This window comes from Nicotiana attenuata, unplaced genomic scaffold, assembly GCF_001879085.1.
Source record: "Nicotiana attenuata strain UT unplaced genomic scaffold, NIATTr2, whole genome shotgun sequence".
Taxonomy (NCBI): Eukaryota; Viridiplantae; Streptophyta; class Magnoliopsida; order Solanales; family Solanaceae; genus Nicotiana; species Nicotiana attenuata.
Genome location: NW_017670547.1, coordinates 40,671 through 64,354, shown reverse-complemented (window position 1 = coordinate 64,354; position 23,684 = coordinate 40,671). Strand labels below are relative to the sequence as shown.

The 23,684-nt window shown below is 38.3% G+C and overlaps 1 protein-coding gene across 1 annotated transcript; it reads right to left on the bottom strand.

Moving 5' to 3' along the window:
• Positions 1-1,828: 1,828 nt before the first annotated feature.
• Positions 1,829-22,911, bottom strand: LOC109240829 (histidine-containing phosphotransfer protein 2-like). The gene is made up of 9 exons (XM_019407510.1): positions 22,648-22,911; positions 22,457-22,537; positions 21,988-22,065; positions 21,161-21,291; positions 21,009-21,077; positions 20,516-20,587; positions 3,959-4,031; positions 2,725-2,804; positions 1,829-2,080 (listed from the first exon to the last, which is right to left on the bottom strand). The coding sequence occupies exons 1-8, from the start codon at positions 22,711-22,713 to the stop codon at positions 2,763-2,765; spliced, it is 612 nt and encodes a 203-aa protein (XP_019263055.1). The 5' UTR covers positions 22,714-22,911; the 3' UTR covers positions 1,829-2,080; positions 2,725-2,762.
• Between the last annotated feature and the right edge of the window lie 773 nt (positions 22,912-23,684).

Sequence of the window (23,684 nt, the reverse complement as noted above, 5' to 3'; positions counted from 1 at the left end):
CACATATGTATCATATTTATTGTGTATCACATGTATACCTGTGTGTGAAATACATGCGTGATACATGTTTGATACATGTGTCCCAGAAGAATTCTTTGAACTCGATTTAACTACGAATGTTGATACAAAACCAATCCAAATCACCTCCAATCTTCCTCAAATTTTGTATATTGACGTATCTATATGTTTTCAATGAATTCCAACTATACCCATTGAAAAAGTTCCTTTTTTGCTTAGATTTTGGAATATTGTAATTTATTTTATTTATCTTTTTTTTTGTATTTCATCACCTTATTTGCTACCTCATCCATGAGATTTCCTTTCTATCTTGCATCTTAATGTTGCTAACCACGCTTAAAAATATGGAGGAGATTTTTGCATGTAATTCTTTGAAAGAAAGAACCTTATTTATTTGGCTTTTCAATTTTTATATGTGCTTGGCTAGTGTTGGTAAGTCTATGACTAATGGCTAGAGGTTGGTAAGTTGAGACTTATTTGGGACATTTGTATAAGTTTCCCCACACACACATCTATTGGGCTAAGAAGAGCTATTGGGCCAAGAACAAGCAATATGGTCGGACTAATTTGGGATCCGGGTTGAGTGGTGAGCCCAAGAACTATTCTATTAAAAGAGTAGAAGTTAGTGATTTTGGGATTATGCGTATTGTTGAGAACTTTGTTCCCCTCGTCTCCGTTCTTCTGGATTCTTCCTTTGGACTATCTCTTTCCGTTCTCCCCCGGCTCTCTCTATCCTTCTTCTCTGACTCTCCTTCTTAGTTCTAGTTTCTGTTATTGTAATGATTGATTCTTTGAGCTTATGAATTAAACCTATCATTTCCCTCGTGTTGTGAATTCGGGTTCATAACAGAGACCACTTATGAATGAAAGCAATATGTTATACAAGTATAAACTTTTATAAATTAGAGAGAGCAACAACAACAACATACCCAATATTATCCTACACCGTGGGGTTTGGGGAGGGTAGTGCGTACGCAGACCTTACCCCTACCTTGTGAGGATAGAGAGGTTGTTTTCAATAGACTCTCGGCTCAGGATAGTATAAGTACCACATTAATGAAAATATAGGAAAGAATGGACAGTACCAAAAAGCCATATAAAAGCAGAATAAAACAACAAGACAGAAAGTTGATCAACAATGAAAGAAAATAACGTTAGTCATAAAAACCTACTACCAACAGAAAGCGAGACTGCGTGCCAATACTACTGTTATGAACACTCTACACTACCTACTCTACTACCTTGTGCCTCGACCTCCATACCTTCCTATCAAGGGTCATGTCCTCGGTCAGCTGAAGTTGCGCCATGTTTGCCTAATCACCTCTCCCGCCTCTTCTTTGGCCTACCTCTACCTCTCCGTAGGCCCTCCAATATCAACCTCTCACACATCCTCACCGGGGCGTCTGTGCTAAGTCGCGCTTCCCGCATTAACGAAAGTACAATATGCTTTTTTGACTCTTGTTTTTTCTGTAAAACATATGAACAAATAAATAAGTGCTTGATTCTCCAATAAGAGGACACAACTATCTACTCTTCATTTGATCCTTGTCTAATACAGTTCCTTTATCTGGAAGTTCGACAGCATTTATACTTCAAAAAATAATTTGCAAGACAATTTGATGGTTGGCTTTCAAGAAAAGGGTCAAGGCTAATCGCGAAAGAGTGATCGTTCATCCTTTTAGGCTTTCCATGAATACCTCACAAAACGAATAGTCCTTAAATTAATAAAGCTCACTTAAAAAAAAGATATGTAAAACCCCTCTTACTATCTAGCTTAGCAGCTCGACTTTTCAACCATAAAAGAACACAGTAAAATAAAACAAGATAAAATAAATGAAGGTACTATAATTGTCTTATAGTACAAAACAGTTGCACCTATATGGTAATTTAAAAAGTTTAAACAATGTTATTTTTCATAGTTTTTCTAGCAGTAGAATTGTAACCACATTCTTTGTTCTTCAGATTTGGAAACCTAACCAGGCCCTCCAACGATAAGATCGATTCCTGAAACGATGTCCATGATTCGGCCTTTCCTTGATTTCCCATCTTTAGATCTGGAAGCCTTTATTGACAAAATAAAAGGAAAGGACAAAAACTGTAACCAGCAATAGAAATGTAGATAGGACAACGAGCAAAGTATGAGGAAATATATTAAAAAGCACATTTATTTAACTTAGTCAAACTAGAGTTCTACTCGAGAGATTTTACAAACTAGGAAATATATTAATACGGCTCGAACTTCCGGGTTCGGTCAAATTACCATTTTACCCTCAAAAATCAAATTTCGAGGTTTCCAGTCGTCACAACAAACAAACAGAATCCAAAGAGTGTATATTATTAGACATCAGAGCTTTGACCTAGTTGCGGGTAACTGATCCAATTTTTTTGCTTATCAGACAGCTGATATCATGCATGTGCATATGGCAATCTCAACTCTATACTATTGACAATTTCTTATGTATTAGCAGATGGAGTTAAAATCCAGTTCTATTTGATATATAACATGTTATATGCACATCTATCAAATATAGGCTCACATACTCTATCAACAATGTCAAAGGACCTTGCTAGTTGCAAACTTTTCACAACTCCAACTTTTAATCAGTCTACTCGAGTTGTCCCGGGCTTCACCAGGTTAAATGATAGTCAAAGGACCAAGCAAAAAGCAGTACACAAGAAAACAAAAAGGAAACTACAGAATATTACCTCTACTCCGTTAGGATGAGAGAATCACCAGTGACCGATCATGACTCTGACCTCTCAGCAGAAACAATTTCCTTCTCAAGCTTCATTTACATGCAAAGAAGAATGTTATTAGACAATTTACACAAACATCTACTAGCATTACAATTGAAAACAAAAATGCAAGAAGAAATTAGGTTGATTACTCTATAAAACCTCCTCTGAAATTGAATGGTTTAGTCTTAGTAAGAGGAATAGATACGAGCAAAATTTCTTATTTATCATGATTAGCAAAAGCAGTGGTTTCCTGACGAACAAAAGCATACTCTCATATTTAAGAGGCAAAATTAGTAACTTCAGGCTCTCTCTTTTACTGCAATCAGAGAACGGAACACCACCAGAATAGAAATTTATCTAGTATCTCATGCTGCTGCATTCATGGTAACTCCCATGCATGCTAAAAAGGTTTTTTATAATCCTACTAAGGTTTCTATCTCTCTTCTATAATTATCTTTCCTCTAGCTATGTTCACATGATTAAATGCAGGAAAGACCTTTAGGTGGCAAAATCAAGAACAGAGGGAAAAAGGAAAAGTTGATAAAGTTCTTAGGGGCTTAGAGTGGGATCTAGAAGGAAATGTACAAGAGCTAGATATATGACATCTTTCTGAGGTCAACATTGCATAGCATAGAACTTAGGAGTAAAAGATAAATGTAGCGGGTCAGCACAAAAGTAGATTTACCCTCTAGTTCAACTTTAAAATGTAATTTTGATCAGGACAAGCTCAAGAGGTTATAATTTCAGGTTCATTATTTCTGTCAGCTGACTACAATATAATCTTCAGGAGTATAATGAGTTAACTGCCCTACAGAGGGACTATAGTATTAGAGCAATGAAATATAAAAAACCATATAAGAAAAATGTTAAGATGACTAACTGGTACAACAGAGACAGACAATTGTATCAGAAGAAATTTGATAGATGGTTAAATAATGACAAAGTAAGTTAAGAAAATCATACTAAGCTGCTTTAGAATTATTCGTGAAAGGCCTTACTTTTATACCTGTTAGAAAGACTGATATAGAATAGGTGTATTTGTAAGTGAAAGTCAATGTAGTTGCTCAAAGCACTTATTGAGCATTTGCCCAGACATCTATGGGGCAGCTCATGAAGAAGCTGGATTCTCCGGTATTACCAAATGACACAGTTGAAAAGTCACAAACGACTTAGAGTAAATGTAAACATGACAATATAGTACCTGCATAATGCTTTCCAACTTGCTCTGAAGATCACGATACTCTCGATTGATGTTTCTTAATAACCGCAAACACCTACAGAGCCAAGGGGAAACGTTTTGTCAGATAACCACTAAGACGTTTGGAATATGTTATATGAAAACAATGAAAATATTATTTGCAAATCAATTTTATGTTTTATTTTGTCCATTATATCAACTCCAGTTTGAAATAGAGAATTTGAAGTTTCAAAAACTGGTTTGAGGACTATTTCAACTGCAATAATGGTTTTCACTGACAAACTTCAACTTTTTTCCAACTGAAATTCATGTCCAGACACAGTTTAATTTCCAAGTACTCCTTATTAACTTCAACTTTAAATACTGGGTTTTCCAACTTCACAGAGATATTGTCCAAACAGGACGACTTCGTGATATTTGCAAATTAGGATGACCAACAAGATGATTCTCACAGAGGGTAGTTAAGGATTTTTCTTGTTAGAGAAAGCACACTACTATCAAGTAAATCTATGCCTTTGAACCCTAAAGAGAAAAAAGAAAAGATATCAAACGGTAATGAAATTCTAGCCATAATAAGAAAAGCTAATGCTGGAACATTCCACGTCACAAAAAATACAAGCAACAAGGTTAGTACCATTCTGATCAAAACGATTGATGCACATCCTCTCGCATAACTAACATCCACACACATGTAATGGAAAACCACGCAGACAAGTATGCATGAGGATACAAGAGAGTAGACCGCTCGCATAACTACCACTTCCAGTAACCAGAACAGCCAAAACTTCATTGACTTCTAGATCTTCCCACGGGAAAATGTAGAATACACAGTTATAACTTGAGATCAGTTACGGAGAAGTATTTGAAATGTTGATTAACTTGATTATACAGTTCTCAACTGCGCCAGTGTTTTAGAAGGCGAGGACATCTCTGAGGCATATCATCATTTATTATTTCTTGATCATTGAATATGCCTTAATTAACGATACAATATGAAAATACACTCAAAAGATAAGAAGAATCCCATGAAATGGAATGTAACTCTATTCGTGTTTTGCGTTCTGGGTAAAGCTTCATACAGTCCACATATGCCTAACAGCTACACGTGTTGTGAGCTTGAAATAATCCCTGTTTGCCAAGCTAAGCATTAACATTTCCTCTTTGCATCAAGGGAAAGAAAAAGCTTTTCATGCATACACTTCAGGCAAAAGGAAACAGGTGTATGTCTCAGGTAAAAGTCTAATGTCCATGCATATTGTTAGAAACTAAGCGTCCACCAGACTGTATAGAGAACCAGGTTCTCTGTGAGTTTCCACTGAAGATACTGAGAAACCGAACTGTATAGCAATCTGGTCCTATATCAGTTTCGTACAGTGCTAACTGCGGAACCAGTATGTAGATAAGACACGGGATAAGTTCCCACTGTATAGAGAACCAGATTCTCTAGCAGTTCCTACTGTAAGCAACAGACTGTGCAACCAGTCAGTACAGGGAATCAGGTTCTCTAATTGTTACTACAGTAGCTCGCCAGTAAGTAAAGAACACAGAGAATTTTTACGTGGAAAAATCCCAACTCAAGGGGACAAAAACCCCGACCTACACTTGTAGGCTTTCAACTTCACTAACTTGTAAACACCTATTACAAGCCACTTTGTAATACCTCTATTACAAAGGATTCAACTCAACTAACTTGTGACACTCTCACCACAAGCCACTTTGTGAGTCTCTAGTTACAAAGATTTTGACTAACTTGTGATACTCTCACCACAAGCCACTTTGTCACTCTCTAGTGACAAAGACTTTAATCACTCTAACTTGTAATAACCCTATTACAAGCCACTTTGTAATAACTCCATTACAAAGGCTTTACAACTCGACTAACTCTAGCCAAGACACAAACTTGGAGGGTTTGTGATTTTGGGTTTCCTAAAACAGCTTCTAAGAAAGCAAGATAGGAGTTACAATTGAAGAACAAATAACAAATACTCAACAAACCTAAGGACTTAAGACATCTTCAATCTTGGATCCGGTCCTTGAGGTTGAATCAGCTTTGTTCTTGAGAGAGGTTGTTCTTGCACTTGAGAGAATATTTTCGTTTCAGATTTTGCAAGTTTTGAGAGAGATTCCTTGTGTCTTGGACCAGGTTTTTATTACAAAAGACATCACCTTAGTGATGTCAAATCTTGGTTAGTACATGCCTCTTCTCAATGGGAAGTGACTGATGCATTGTCTGCAGAACTGTTGCGGGTATAGTTGCAGGCAGTCACTTTCTGTAGTTGCTTTCCAACTGTACTGTTGACTTATACTTCTGACAGGGGAACACAAAGGTATCAGGTCCCTAATCTGGTTCTTGTGAATCTGAAGGCACACTGCCCAGATTATCTTGAGTTGATTAACTTGAATGATTGTACCAGGCATGCTTCAGGTCCTTTATCTTGTTCTCTCATGAAGTAAGTTGTTTTACCTTCCTTGATGGTATTTATACGTGTGTGACATCACTTACAATGATGTAAGCAAGGTAGGTAAAAAGCCTTTCACAGAAAGTTGACTGCTGCACTGTTCCTGTACAATAGCGTGTGCAGGCAGCAACTTTCATGCTGGAGAGTTGACTTCATCAGTCTCCTCGAGAACCGGTAGGGACCTGTTCCCTCAGTTGTTCCTTCCACTCTTCCTCACTTGAGTCATTGCTATCAGCTTTGAGTACCAAGTTCTTTTCTTTCTTTGGTTCTCTTCTTTCACTATCTATCTTCCTCTTCATCTAGTGGGTCTTCAGATGTCCAACCAGCTCTTCTATGGTCAGCTCCTGCAAGTCCCTTGATTCAGCAATAGCATTCACCTTGCTTTCCCAAGGGCTGGATCCCAACCTGGAACTTTGTGATCTCAGGGTCTTGTAAATGTGTAACAGGTTCCTTATCAGGTTCTGGATGGTAAGTTTGTTAGATCATCAAAACATAAATTAAAGTACTTGTGCCCAAGGTACTTGTAACCTATCAATTTCTCCTTTTGATGACGACAAACTTAGAATTGATATTCCCCTGAGAACCAGATCTCCATATTGTTCCCCCTACGAATCAGCCATATTCCCCATGAGAACCAAGCCTAAGGAGCTTATCACAACTCGTTCTTCAAGACTGTTTGGCTAATCATCAAAACTTAAAGTACCATAACTTATCATTTTTCCCCTTTTTGATGATGACAAACCCAAAATTGATATTTCTCTTGAGAACCAGATTCCTCACATGTTTCTTGCGGATCAGACTATAATCAACATATTATCAGCACTGTTCCCCCTGCGAAGCAGAGCTATCTCTTGAGAACCATAGAACCAGATTCCTCGTATGTTTCCCTTCATTATCAGCAACGTTCCCCCTGCGAAGCAGATCCATCTTTCATGCACAGCATTCGATTCTGTTCCTCCCATGTATCCATCTTTCATGCACAGCATTCGATTCTGTTCCTCCCATGTTGACACCTATATAACTTTCCCCTTTTGGCATCATCGAAAAGAATAACAGAGGAAGTACTATCAAAAAGAAGTTCAGCAACATTAAGCCACTTGGGCAACACAGCATAAACAATAACAAGAACAACAAGTGAATGTCAGTGCACAACATAGAGTGATTGCCCATAGTGAAGTAATGATAATAAAAGCACAGTAGCTTCAACAATACATAATATGACAATTTAAACAATTGAAGTACCAATGCCATCAAATATAGGGATCAAAAGAAGGTAAGAATTCAAGGGAATTTGGAAGGAGTGAAGGACGTGGATCATTGGGCAGGAAGAAAAGTAAGGGGCTAAGGCGTTGATGAGCTTGTCCATTCGTTCATTTCCTCTTCTTTGATCAATGATCATCTGCTCTCTCAGTTCCTCCACCTGTTTCCTCAATCTTTCATTCTCACCTTTCAACTTAGCATTCTATTCTGCCGAGGGTCTACGAGGACTAGGTTCCCAACCTACTGAGTAGGTTGAACCATCAATCAGATCACCAAGACTCTCCCAAGCTGCATCTCATCAATAACAAACGGAGTCCCATGCACATATAGCATCATAGTATCACATAAAACATAGAAGTCTGTTACTTCTTCTTCAAAAACATTGGGACTTGGAGGAACAACGAGGTGATTCTAGAACTCATCACTCTGCCTGACAGCACTCTTTGAGACTTCAAAGGCTTCTCCTTCCAAACCAAATGGCTCAACCTTTTGGTTCTGTAAGGAACCAGGTTCCTTACTTACACTACCCTTTCTATCCCTGAGCAGCCATGTCTCCCTTTTCTTCTTCTCAATCTGTTTACCCTTATCATCTGCTGCATCTTTCTCAGCCAACCCCCCCCCCCCTTTTGTTTTAAATTCTTTCTCACAGGAAAGATTTCATTTCATTCTCTCTTCCACAATCACATCAGGAGCTCACACCACTTCACCATCAATCAGCCTACTTTTCATCAATCCTTTTTACTGATCAAAAGTTCGTTTATACACATAACTCAAGGAGAAAAAGATCGTCATTAAAATTAACTTCATGAGAAGGACTTTAGGGATCAGGTCCCTCATTCAGTCCTCACATTCACCAATTTCTCCATTCTTCAACATTTCTACGAATCCAACCGCAACTTCAGCCTCACGCTCTAGAATATTAGATCTACCTTGTTCCCTTTCAGTTACACTTCCATCAAAATCTACCAAAGACTTCTTGGGATTTTGATTCTGATGGAGTTAGATTTTTGGAAAATGAGAGAGTTGGGTTCACTTCTGGCATATTTGGAAAGAAGGATTATTTTGAGACAGGGTTGATTTTGGTTTTGAAGAAAAGAATAGGTTTTATTTGGGTGTAATATAGAGAAGTGCCTTTTTGGGGTAATGGGTCAGTTCAGAAAAGGTTTAACATTTTGGATTTCAAAAGGTAGGAGGAGAGGCAGTAGAAAGGCAGAAATAAATTAATGACATGACACTTCAGCAGCTTAAAAAGGCATATAAGTATCGGAAAGACTACTAACCTGAGTCACAGGAACTAGGTTCGGTTTTTGAAAATTTTGAGCAAAGACTCCTAGAAGTGCAATGTCACTCTTACTTGTTTTGTCCTGAAACTGCCATATGTGTATACCTGTAACAGTATATATTTGAGTTCGATGTCGCCGAAAAACACTTTTTAGCATTGTACCTTTCCTTCTTAACATAGCCAATCATCGAGGGACCAGGTCCTCAGTTGAGCTTGATCAACCCTAACTCCAGACGATTTCTTTCAAAAAGTTCCCTGCTCAGCACCTTGGTGAAGATGTCTGCTACCTGATCCTTCGTCTTCTAGAACTTCATACGAATCAGAACCTTTTCAACATTGACCCTGAGAAAGGTGTCTGACATTAATGTGCTTTGTCCTCTTGTGTTGTACCGGGTTCAAGCTGTAAATACACCAAAGTCTTCAAGATGTTGCTTGATCTATACTAATTGAGCACAACAAGAAGCAGCAGCCTCGTAGTCAGTTTCAGCAATAGAAAGAGTCACACACTTTGTTTCTTTGTACCCCATGAGATCAAGCATGAACTCAAAAAATGTGTCGGTCCAGATGTGTTGTTTCTATCCACCAGATATTCAACATAATCAGCATCAGGATATCCAACCAAGTCAAGGTTATCAACCGAGGGATAGTAGAGAACCAGGTCCTACATCCCTTTGATATATCTTAGGATTCTCTTGGCAGCTTTCAGATGAGATTCCTTTAGATTGGATTGAAACCCGACACACAGACCCACACTAAAAGCAATATCTGGTCTGCTACAGAAGTGACCCTATGATACCTCTATACATGGTCTGATTTATAGGGGAACCAGGTTCATTCAGTCTAGACAAGTAGCTGTGGCGATGGGAGTGTCAATGATGTTGATGTCTCCGTGTCAAATCTCTTCAGCAGCTTCTTGCTTCACTTGTACATCTAAGAAGAAATTCAGTTCCTCCATCGTACTCATTTCTAACTCACTTCCCATGAGTTATGCACATTCTTCACATTGGGAGTCAACTGTTGCTCCAAAGATGATTCCATGTTAGATGCTGAAAATTTATGACAGAGAAATTAAGAAGAGAAGGAAATTACTATTGGCAATAGATTGTGCAAGAATCTTAAACACAATTTACAACCAACAAATCTGTCCGTATGGAGTGGACAAAACTCCCAGATACTAATATTTAGACAAACATTCAATGCCTTAAAACTAATCCTAACTAGATATTTATAGAATACATATTGTTTAAAATAACTAAGAAACTGTAAAGCCTAATCAGATAGTAGGTTGGAATATTTAGTAACTGCTGGAGATAATCAATGAGGCAGTATCTTCCCAGGGCAGTTTCTTCATGCTGGAGAGAAATTGGACTTGGTCAAAGCTGCACAAATCTTATTTCCTCTTTCACGTTTTCTTCTAAAATAAGTCTTCAAAGGTGGGATTGTATCAGTGCACCCCTCCTGAAAAGACGCCTTGTCCTCAAGGCGAAAGGAAGGAAACTGACCAGCAATTAAGTCATATTCTTCCCAACTAGCTTCTTCAACCGGACGATGACGCCATTGAATGAGTAATTCCAAAGTTGGAATCCCAGACCCTTTCACCCAACGGTGCGACAAAACTTTTTCGGGCTCCACCATGAATTCTAAATCAGCAGAAAGCGGCAAGGGTGGAGGTGATGGAATATCAGAATAGCCATGAGCAGGGCGAAGCAAGGAAACATGAAAAATTAGATGTACCTTCGCTGTAGGACGAAGCTGCAGTTCGTAAGCAACAGGACCTATTTTGCGAACAATTTTATATGGACCAAAAAAACGAGGAGACAGCTTCTCATTAGGACGTTTGGCCAGACTCTTCTGACGATAAGGCTGCAGACGGAGTAGAACAGCATCACCCACGTTAAAAGACAAATCACGTCGCTTGGAGTCAGCTTGTGATTTCATACGAGATTGAGCTTTCAAGAGGTTGGAATGCAGTAACTTTAACATCTGGTCACGGGCCAAAAGTTGTGCTTCTAGATCAGCAATTTTAGTCTCACCAGGAACAAAAGGATGCAATGGTGGTGGCTCCCTCCCATACACAACTTGAAAGGGAGTCATATTGGCTGATGAATGGTAGCCCGTGTTGAAAGAATACTCAGCCCAAGCTAGGTATTGATACCATGATTTAGGCTTTTCATGAACAAAACAACGCAAATAGGCTTCAAGGCACCGGTTAACTACCTCCGTTTGGCCATCGGATTGAGGATGGTAAGAAGTACCCATACGAAGACGTGTACGACTAAGACGAAAAAGTTCCTGCCAAAAAGCACTTAAGAAGATGACATCACGATCTGAAAGAATAGAGCGAGGTAAACCATGCAACCGGACAATTTCCCTACAAAACAAAGCAGCTACTGTTTTGGCAGTGAATGGATGGGATAAGGCAAGAAAATGACTATATTTGCTGAACCTGTCCACTACCACAAGGATGGTGTCATAACCATTTGATGAAGGTAGCCCCACAATAAAGTCTACGGAAATGTCTTCCCAAACTCGGTTGGGAACTGGTAAAGGCTGCAAAAGACCACTTGGAGCCAAAGTTTCATATTTATGTTGCTGACAAATCAAACAATTCTGGACAAACAACTTCACATCTTGCTTCAAACATGGCCAGAAAAAATTTGCAGAAACTCTTTTGAGAGTTTTCAAATGTCCCCCGTGGCCTCCTGTTGGAGAATCATGCGCCTCAGCTAAAATCTTGGCTTTAAGCTCAGGGTAATCAGGAATTACCAATCGAGATTTATAGAAAAGATGGTTGGCAGTCAGTGAAAAATCTGAATGAGAGGACGGGTTAGCGGAAAGTTCAGCTAAAACCTGCTTGGTATATGGATCAGCTTCAAGTGCTTCCCTTAAAGTGCTGAAATCTAATGAAACGGGCATTGCTAGAGTCAAAAAATCAGCATGTTGAGGGCGGCGAGACAGCGCATCAGCTCCTTTATTTTCACTACCCGCCTTATAGACAATAGTGAAATCAAATGGCAAAAGCTTCATCAACAAACGCTGCTGTTCAGCAGTGGTTACCCTTTGATTCAGGAGGTATTTTAGGCTGCAATGATCAGTTGTGACAAGAAAATGCCGACCCAAAAGATAGTGTTTCCATTTTTGTAATGCAAGAACCAAAGCCAATAACTCACGATCATAAGTAGATTTGATCCGATTAGAAAAAGAGAAACCCTTACTAAAATAGGCTAGAGGATGACTTTGTTGTAGTAGAATAGCACCAACACCATCAGCTGACGCATCACATTCAACAGTAAATTGTTGAGTGAAATCGGGTAGACGAAGAACAGGTACTGATGTCAAGACTCTTTTAAGATGCTGAAAAGCCTCTCCTGCTTTTGAATACCATGTGAAAGCATCCTTTTTGGTCAAGTCTGTCAAGGGACGAGCAATGATACCATAGTTCTTAACAAAACGTCGGTAATAACCGGTAAGTCCTAGAAAACCTCGAAGTTCCTTCACATTCTTTGGCAGAGGCCACTCTACGACTGCAGATATTTTTTCTGGATCCACGGCTACTCCCTCTCTGGAGATCATATGACCTAGAAACCCAATCTGAGGTTGCGCAAACAGACACTTTTTAGGATTAGCAAAATAAGAATTTGTGGAAAGGAGGTGAAGAACTATCTGGAGATGGTTTTGGTGTTGCTGGAGGTTAGGACTATAGATTAAAATATCATCAAAGAAAACCAAGATGAATTTTCTGAGATAAGGTCCGAAAAGGTCATTCATTGCAGATTGGAAAGTGGCGGGAGCATTAGTGAGTCCGAAAGGCATTACAAGAAATTCATAATGCCCGGAATGAGTTCGGAAAGCCGTTTTATGGATATCAGTTGGCTGGACACGAATTTGGTGGTATCCTGAACGAAGATCTATCTTTGAGAAAATAGAGGCTCCATGTAACTCATCGAGTAACTCATCAATATTGGGTATTGGATATTTATCTGGTACAGTTATCTTATTGAGGCCACGATAATCAACACAAAATCTCCAAGAATCATCTTTCTTTTTGACTAACAGAACTGGGCTAGCAAAAGGGCTTGAACTTGGGCGAATAAAACCAGACTCCAGTAAAGCAGCCACTTGGTTCTCAATTTCAGTCTTTTGAGCATGTGGGTAACGATATGGTCTAATGTTTGGTGGTTTAGAATTTGGTAATAGGGAAATAGCATGGGAATGTGCCCTAAATGGTGGAAGAGATGTTGGCTCATTGAACACAGATTGGAATTCTTGTAAAAGCATCTGAATCGGGTTACCTGGCGTCTCTGAAATTTTGTTGTAAACTTGAAGTGAAGTTGTTGCTGAGTTAGCTGACCTGACTCCTTGCAACTTGTAACGTTTCCCCTGCCAGTTGAAAATGATGAACATGTCCTTCCAATTGGCTTGAATAGTGTTGAGAGAAGCTAACCATTTGATACCAAAGACCAAATCAGCACCCCCGATGGAGAAAGGATAGTAATCTTGCGTAATGGTTAAGCCCGGCAACTGAACTGTCACATTTTTGCAAACTTTGTTGCAGCGAATTATGTCGCCATTCCCAATCTGTACACCGAATGTTGGAACAATGTCTATTGGAATTTTAAGTTCCTCCACAACTGATTCAGCCACAAAATTATGTGTTGACCCGCTATCCACAAGGATCAAAATCTGTCGCTGGTTGATTGAACCTTGAAGTTTCATTGTAGCACTAACTGAATGCCCCAAAATTGCATGGAAAGAGATTTCAGCGAGATCAGCTTTCGGTGTTTCATCAACTTCAGCATTAGCCACCTCATCGCCAATTATTTGTTCCTCATCAGCAATCTCCATTAGAGATAAATTCGGAAATTTGCATCTGTGGCCCGGTGAGAATTTTTCATTACAACGGTAACACAGTCCTTTTGCCATCTGGATTTTCCGTTCAGCATCCCATACTCGAGCTTGTTGGGGTTGGGTTGTTGTTTGGTTAGATGGTAAGGGGTTTCTGGTATAGTAATTTGCAGGGAAAGAAGAAGCGCTGCCTGGGACATTTTTGGCGAAGTTTGTGAGTTGGATCTATTAGTTGTGGTCCAATTAGGTCCTCTGGTGCTGCGATTTGGGCCTGATTTTTGCTCAAATTCAAGAGCCAAACTCATAGCTCTGTACACTGTTCTAGGTTTGTGAATTCTTACATCAGATTTGAGTTCCTCCTTTAATCCATTTAAAAACACACCTAAGAGACAGTGATCTGGCCAGTTTGTGACTCTTGACGATCGCTTAGCAAATTCCTGCCAATATTCTTAAACAGATCCTGTTTGCCTTATGTTACAAAGATACTCATCAGGATTTTGAAATTCAGCCGGTCCAAAATTTTCCTGCAATGCTTTAACTAGTTCCTCCCAGTAAAGCAAGGTGTGGTCACGATTGATCCAAGAGAACAAGTCAAGAGCATCGCCTTCGAGATACATAGCCGCAATGTCGACTTTGAGATCATCAGAAGTCTGATAATAGCGAAAGTATTTTTCTGCCTTCAAAATCCATCCTCTAGGATCTCCTCCTTCAAATTTGGGAAACTCCATTTTTGTGTGAGGCCTCCGGGAAGTGCTCTTGGGTCCCCATGGACTGTCAACATCTTCTTCCTCTTCTAACCAACCGGATTTTCCTTCGTTACGCTTTTGATGACTAGTTTCCGCTTGTTGGGTGTGGCCAGTTTAGGCTTTCAGCGCTGCAACTTCGGCTGCCAACATATCTATCGTGTTTAATTTTGATGCTATAGCCGTTAATTGTTGCGCAATGGAATCTGCGTTAGGTGGGTCATCTTGGATGCTAGAAGACCTGGTATTAACCATTTCGGATCTTGCTGCTCTGATACCAAAATGTTAGATGCTGAAAATTTATGACAGAGAAATTAAGAAGAGAAGGAAATTACTATTGGCAATAGATTGTGCAAGAATCTTAAACACAATTTACAACCAACAAATCTGTCCGTATGGAGTGGACAAAACTCCCAGATACTAATATTTAGACAAACATTCAATGCCTTAAAACTAATCCTAACTAGATATTTATAGAATACATATTGTTTAAAATAACTAAGAAATTGTAAAGCCTAATCAGATAGTAGGTTGGAATATTTAGTAACTGCTGGAGATAATCAATGAGGCAGTTTCTTCCCAGGGCAGTTTCTTCATGCTGGAGAGAAATTGGACTTGGTCAAAGCTGCACAAATCTTATTTCTTCTTTCACGTTTTCTTCTAAAATAAGTCTTCAAAGGTGGGATTGTATCATTCCATCAACATAGATCTTTCACACCAGGCACGGGGAGCCTGGCTTCCATAACAGTTCTCAGCAGGTCGTGGAACCAGGTTCCACCTACTGTTCCTCTCAAGTTGACGAAGCTTTTCTTGCATAGCTGTAATCCAGTCAGCATCTTTCAATACTTCCTTGATATTCTTAGGCTCTATTTGAGAGAGAAAGGCTGAGCAGGCAAGTGAGTTTCTTGTCTTTGATCTGATTTGAATTTCTCAGCAGCTGGAGTTCCATGTACAGCATCCACAACTCTGTTTTCTGCTTCAAATATTGTGATTGAGGGACCAGGTTCCTCTATGTCTGCTGGAGTCTCATCTTCAGTTCTGAGGAACAAGGTCCATGTAAATCTGGATTAATCATCCATACTGACGAGAATATGCACCTCTTTCCTCCTCTACTTGGCATCCTCATAGGGTCACATAGATCCATATGGATGAGATCAAGTGGCCTTGAAATACTAACTTCCTTTTTGGGATTGAAAGAGGATCTGACTTGCATTCCTTTTACACATGCATCACACACTCTGTGATCCTTGAAGCTTGATTTGAGCAGACCATGAACCAGGTCCTTCTTGACTTATTTGTTCAGCAGCCAAGATCCCCTTGTCACAAATTTGGGAAATACCCAGCAGAATCTCGTAGAGGCTCAGGTGCTTTACTGTTCAATGGACTCATACTGTTCCCGATCCTTCCAACTCCCAGAATGTATCCCTTCTTGCCATTTTCAAAGGATACACTCCTTCCTTGCAGGGCCTTCAGTGAAAGGAAATCATTTGTTCTTCCAGTTATGAGCTTCGAGCAGTCGCTATCCATGTGCCACTGTTGACTGCTCCCTTTCACTGTTCCCTGCACACTTAAGTCAATGATTAGACTTAGGAACCCAAGCCAGCTTGGGTCCCTTATAATGATAGAACGGGCGGATCAAACTTCTTTTTGCCCATGCAGGCAGCACATATTTTCTTTTCAGGCTACCAAGTTCCTCATCATTACGCCTCTTTTCAATAAAAATTTTGTTTTTCTGTAAAGACTGAATTTTAACTTTACAAGAGTCCGTGTAATGACCAGTTTGACCACAGTGAGTGCACAACCTATTATCAGCCACAGTTGCATACTTTCTATGGGGATTATAGGAGGTTTTAGCCTTTTGGAACCCGATGCCTTGCCTGTTTCCACCATTACTCCTGTATATAGACGTTGTCACATCAGAAGACCGGGTCCATTTTAGTGACTTATCAAGACCATTTTTAACCCTTTTTAAATCCTCCTGAAGTTGTCTATTCTTTTCAAGCTCAACAACAAGACTTGTTTTAATTTTCTTAAGCTCACTCTCAAGCTCAAGTTGAGCCTTTCTAACCGCTTCCTCTCCCTCAGTGTTGTCCATCCATTTTTTTGTTTGTTTTTTCAACAAGTTGTGTTCTCTAGTTACTTCTTCCATTTGTTCCCTTAAATCTTCAAGGGAAACTACCATATTATCCCTTTCTTGCTCCGTAGCTGCAATTTTCTCTACTAGAGTATTCTTCTCTTTGCTAAGGTTCTCTATGGTTTTCTTCAAGTCAACAACCACTACCATCAAATCATCTCTAGATTGTTCAGCATCTCCTAGCTCTATGATTAGGGCATCATTATCATTAACAAAACTATAATATGTATCAATTAGAACATTTGCTAATGACATCAATTTCATCAAAGAGTAGGACTTCAGATTTCTCTGAACATCCCTGAAATTTACCTCATCATTGTTATCCTCTTCATCGTCATCGGACTAAGTCATCAATGCAAACAATGAATCATCTTCATTTTGCATTGCCATCATGGAGCTGCTTCCTGCATTTGGTTCCTCTTCTGATTCACTGGAGGAGTCTCCCCATGCAGCAAGAGCTTGCTTCACAACATTGTCAGCTGTATTTTTTCGGCTGAGTCGTTTGTCAGGAACCAGGTTCCTCTTTGCTACTTTGTCAGAGTTGTGTTTGTGATGCTCTTGTTTCAGAAATGGGCAGTCTTTGATGAAGTTTCTAGGCTTTCCACACTTAGAACAGCAATCATTTCTTTTGGAATTCCTGCTGGAACTTCCTTTCTTTGGGATCCTACCATTTTTGCGACCCATCTTCTGAAATCTTTGTGGTATATTGGTTGATTGAATTTCCTCGAAGTTTGGTGGAGCAGCCATGTAGATCCTTTCTAGGTGTTAACCTTTTAGAAAGAACATGCTCTAATACCAATTGTTAGAAGCTAAGCGTCCACCAGACTGTATAGAGAACCGGGTTCTCTGTGAGTTTCCACTGAAGATACTGAGGAGCCGAACTGTATAGCGAGCTGGTCCTATATCAGTTTGGTACAGTGCTAACTGCGGAACCAGTATGTAGATAAGACGCAGGATAAGTTCCCACTGTATAGAGAACCAGATTCTCTAGCAGTTCCTACTGTAAGCAACAAACTGTGCAACCGGTCAGTACAGGGAATCACGTTCTCTAATTGTTACTACAGTAGCTCGGCAGTAAGTAAAGAACACAGAGAATTTTTACGTGGAAAAATCCCAACTCAAGGGGACAAAAATCACGACCTACACTTGTAGGCTTTCAACTTCACTAACTTGTAAACACCTATTACAAGCCACTTTGTAATACCTCTATTACAAAGGATTCAACTCCACTAATTTGTGGCACTCTCACCACAAGCCACTTTGTGACTCTCTAGTTACAAAGATTTTGACTAACTTGTGATACTCTCACCACAAGCCACTTTGTTACTCTCTAGTGACAAAGACTTTAATCACTCTAACTTGTAATAACCCTATTACAAGCTACTTTGTAATAACTCTAGTACAAAGGCTTTACAACTCAACTAACTTTAGCCAAGACACAAACTTGGAGGGTTTGTGATTTTGGGTTTCCTAAAACAGCTTCTAAGAAAGCAAGATAGGAGTTACAATTGAAGAACAAATAACAAAGACTCAACAAACCTAAGGACTTAAGACATCTTCAATCTTGGATCCGGTCCTTGAGATTGAAGCAGCTTTGTTCTTGAGAGAGGTTGTTCTTGCACTTGAGAGAATATTTTCGTTTCAGATTTTGCAAGTCTTGAGAGAGATGCCTTGTGTCTTGCTCCAGGTTTTTATTATAAAAGACATCACCTTAGTGATGTCAAATCTTGGTTAGTACATATGCCTCTTCTCAATGGGAAGTGACTGTTGCACTGTCTGCAGAACTGTTGCGTGTACAGTTGCAGGCAATCACTGCAGTTGCTTTCCAGCTGTGTTGTTGACTTATACTTCTGTCAGGGGAACACAAAGGTATTAGGTCCCTAATCTGGTTCCTGTGAATATGAAGGCATACTGCCCAAATTATCTTGAGTTGATTAACATGATTGTACCAGGCATACTTCAGGTCCTTTATCTTGTTCTCTCATGAAGTAAGTTGGTTTACTTTCCTTGATGGTATTTATACGTGTGTGACATCACTTACAATGATGTAAGCAAGGTAGGTAAAAAGCCTTCCACAGAAAGTTGACTGTTGCACTGTTCCTATACAATAGCGTGTACAGGCAGCAACTTTCCTGCTGGAGAGTTGACTTCATACAGTCTCCTCGGAAACTGGTAGGGATCTGTTCCCTCAGTTGTTCCTTCCACTCTTCCTCACTTGAGTCATTGCTATCAGATTTGATTACCAAGTTCTTTTCTTTCTTTGGTTCTCTTCTTTCACTGTCTATCTTCCTCTTCATCTAGTAGGTCTTCAGATTTCCAACCAGCTCTTCTATGGTCAGCTCCTGCAAGTCCTTTGATTCAGCAATAGCATTCACCTTGCTTTCCTAAGGGCTGGATCCCAACCTGGAACTTTGTGATCTCAGGGTCTTGTAAATGTGTAACAAGTTCCTTATCTGGTTCTAGATGGTAAGTTTGTTAGATCATCAAAACATAAAGTAAAGTACTTGTTCCCAAGGTACTTGTAACCTATCACATATACCTTTCTGGTATTTCACCTCCACCTGATTTCCTCAAGAAAGTTAGAAAACTACCCCATGCTACACATCAAGGTGTACTCCTGAGTGCCTTTAAACAATTAAATGCTCTCCTTAATATCATAATATAATTACTAGTTATCTCCAGAGAAGACCTATAGACAAAAAAGATGGCCACTCTTTCTTTCTTTCTTTTTATTCTTTTCAAATGAAATGCAGATGGCTCCAATACATCATGCACCAAGCAGGGATTTGAATCCAGGCCTTGCAAGAATTTTTCTTCCTAAAACTATTATGTCCTAATAAAAAATAAAAAAATAGCTGAGAGAAACAGTCATCCACCTTTGACATGAAAGAACAAGAAGCAGAAGAGCTCAACCAGCAAAAGTTTCCAATTTTATCCTGGTTAATACTGAACCTATACACATATATCTTCAGAATATCTTGAACAAATATTTGATCTCCCTTTTCTTATGTATATTATCTCTACTAAGATATCACATCTTAAAAGAGTCTGCCCTTGTCTTCCAACCTTAATATTAGATGAAAAGAAATAATACATAAAGCAAGATCACAGTTATGCAATATTCTTACATGAATAAGAAAGAGCCTTTTCTTTAACATCTTTTCCCACATTTAGACTTGCACTATCCTAAAGTTGGTCTTAAATAAAGTGAACTCATATATCTTGTAAGAGCCTTCTCTCCCAGCCTTATCATAAGAAGGAAAAAGAAGCAAGAATAAGCAGCATATCAATTATGCAGTGTGCTTACATGTTATAAGAATAAACATAGAAAGTGGAAAACTAGAAATAGACTGTATCCTCCTTTTGTCAGCATAAATGTTTTACAGAGTGAGTTGATTGTAAAGATGACAACTAGATTCTTCTTTTCATGGAAAAGAAGAAGAAAGGAAATCATTTAATGGGTTCAATGGCAATTAAATGTATGGCGTTCCAGGAAAGATGAATCTTAATTTTCCTTTACTCAAAATTTGCAAGTTCAAGGGAATGCACTCTAAACTGTCTAATTAAACGGAAGCTATGGTTAGAAAAAACCAAGATCTCTCAACCATCAGCTTTCTATCTCCATCAAAACTATATCAATGCCAGTGAGATACCACAAGATCCCTACATTTCAAAACACCTTGATCTTTGATGTGAAGAAGTCAACTTTGAGATGAATAAGGACATGTATTAAACAGCTTCCAATTCAAACAGATTACCTAATAAGAAAGCCAATCGTAAAACCAAAAAAACAAGGAGTTGTATACAAATATCAAGCTGATGAAGAAAGAATCATACTCATCCTTGGATTTCTTGTTAACGGCCTTGGAAAAATCAGAACATACATTCGTAATCTTACAGGCTCCAAGGCTGCAAAATAAGTTGAGCAGTATCATTAGAATCATTCCTGTAGCAAGTAATCATAGAGGCAAAGTCTAACCCAAGATTCCAACTGTGGCTTATTCAACAAAAGATTGATGATCCACTTTCAGAGAGTTTTTGGGGGAAAAAGTATTTATAAAATCCTCACTAAGATATGAACAGATAGCAATTTTTAGATTAAACATTTAAAAAACGGCTTATGTTTCTGATATAAAATCAACTTTGCCTCAATTGCAAATTAGTTAGTGTTTCCTATCTGAATCTTCTGTCAATTCCGCTTTTATGATGCAATGTATATTACTTTCGATCCGCAAGATACAATACATAAGGCCATGTTGCAAATATCAAGTATCTACATAAGCTTTAAGCGAAAGAACATTTATGGCTACTCTAACAAAATACAACTTACCATGCAGAACTTCCTTTCAGCTTGATACAATGCTCAATCAAAACATCAAAGTCCACAACTGGTGACTCACTAAAGTTAAAGAAAGAGAGTAACACAAATCACCAATGTAGGTCAAAACACAAAATGTGCATATCAACACGACGAAAACATACAGGGCCTCAGCCATGTCACGCATAACAGTGCGAGCATCGGATAAAAAGCTTGGAATTAGCTCCAGAAAGAAATAAGGACCGTTGTCCTCCTTCAACGAGTAGCAAATTTGGAAATAGCTATCAACCAAACCCTGCAAAAAGCATCCCCAGTGATTGATATATCTTTAACATTCCACATCATTCAATAATACAAAAACTCAAGTAAACACCTCGAAGAAGGATCTCTGTCTTTAAGTGAACCTAGAAAAACTTAAATAAACAAAAATAAAGACTCTAACTAAAGCAAAAACAAAAAACTACTAATGTACATAAATGTTTAAGCCTACACTGTAGATTCTACAATTACAAGCATTGACAAAACGATGGAGTTACTCAATGTCTCGATAGTGACATGTAAGTCACTGTTTCGAGGCATTAAAACAGCCTCTTTGCTAAATGCAAGACAAGGCTGCAAATTTTATTCGTCCACTCTCCACTTACCATACTAATCGAGGAAGACTTTATGCAAGAGCTATTTAAGACCATAGACAATTCAGGTTCAAAAATTAGAAGAAAAAAATTATACTACTCTCTCTGTCCCAATTTATGTGGCATACTTTCCTTTTTAGTTTTCCCAAATAGAATGTCATACTTCCTTATAAAAAAATAATTTAATTTACTCTTAATGCGATAATTTATAGCCACACAAATGTCTATGGCTTGTTCTAGACCACAAATTTCAAAAGGTTTTCTTTCTCTCTTAAACTCTATGCGCAGTCAAACACTGCCATATAAATTGAGAAAAAGGAAGTATTAAACTACTAGAAAATGCAGCCTTATTGGTATACCTCATCCTCGAGGGACTGGATGCGGTCAAGTACTTGTTGAACGAGTGCGCCTTTATCCATTTTCTGGCAATTGGAAACCTAGAAATAGCAGAGAAAATGAGAGTGGCTGTGAGATTAAGGGACAGACCAAGCGTAGTGCATATAATCAAACTGTTCTCTCTCTCTCGCTCTCTCTCGCTCTCTGTCTCTCTCTCTCTCTCTCTAACACCTTACAAAAGGATCTCTTCAGTAGATGAACATTGACGAAATTTTACACACTGAAAAATAAAGGATTCTAACTAAAACAAAAAAAAATTAGTAAGTACTCCTAATAAACATAAAGGATTAACTATTCTATACGTAATTTGAAGACCACATGCTTGATGCACTGTAACGGCCTTCACGCATAAATGCAGGTGAGAAAACTAAGGTTCGAAATACAGAATTACTGTAGAAAAAGTTTCTAGAATGTGCAGTGCAAATGACGTACCTCGTTTTCGAGAGACTGATAGATATCACCAAGTAGTTGTTGGCTGAATACGTCGGCATCCATTTTCTCGCATTCCATATCCTAAAAACAGCACAAAAAACGTGTATTCCATATCTTTCACAAAACAAATCAAAAAAAAGGAAAAAAGTTCTGGTGGAAAGTTCTAGAAAGTACGGACGCCATTGACGTACCTCTACTTCCATTGTCTCCTGGACACGATCAAGGAGTTTTTGATTGAATGCTTTTTTATTATCCATTTTCGTCAATTAAAAACTCGAAAATTGCAGAGGAAACTGAAGCTGAGTTGTGTAACATCTCTTTATATACAAAATTGACACACAGATTTCATGAATATGGTGGTTTTGGTAAGAGGTTGAAGGAAATAAATTAAACAGCTTAATTCTTCCCAAAACTCTTTAGTTTGGCTGTTGCTTTTTCTGTTTGGTTCAAATTTTTGGCTCTCTTGTTGCAGGCTATTTATTGTTGCCTTATATGGAAGAAAATGACGAAACTGATTAACTACTGTCGCTTTCTTCAACTCAATTTTTCTTTTTTTGGATTTACTTCTCTTAATTATTTTTCATTTTTTACTTTACCTAAGTCAAGGAAAGTGACGCGTTCTAATTTTAGAATGATGACTTTAATATTTATGATCAATAACTTATTTCAAGTACTAATAATTGGATTCTAAATTTAATATATATATATATATATATATATATATATATATATATATATACTTTCTCCGTTCATTTTTAGTTAGCATGTATACTAAAAATAAATTTTTCTTTTTTACTTATCACTTTACGCATATCAAGAGAAGATAAATTTTTTTTTCTGTTATACCCACAGTATTTATTACTCATTTCATATTTTTTTCTCAAATTCAATAAAATATGCATCAATTAATATGGGTATCATGATAAATTATGCACTTCATTTATTATTTCTTAAGGGGCGTAAAAGTCAAAACGTGCCAAGTAAAAGTGAACGGAGGGAGTATTTAACAAATTTTTCAACACAAATATACTATTTGGGCAAAAATTTGAGTTTGGTCGAACAAATATTCAGGCTTCTAGCCCCACCCTTGTCTCGGACTAATTTGAATAGCACATATGAATAGATAAACTACTAATAGGCCCTACACTATGCAAAATAGGGTTAATAAAGTCAATACGTTTATAATATAGGATAGTTCTCCATTTCATAGTTAAATTACTAATATCAA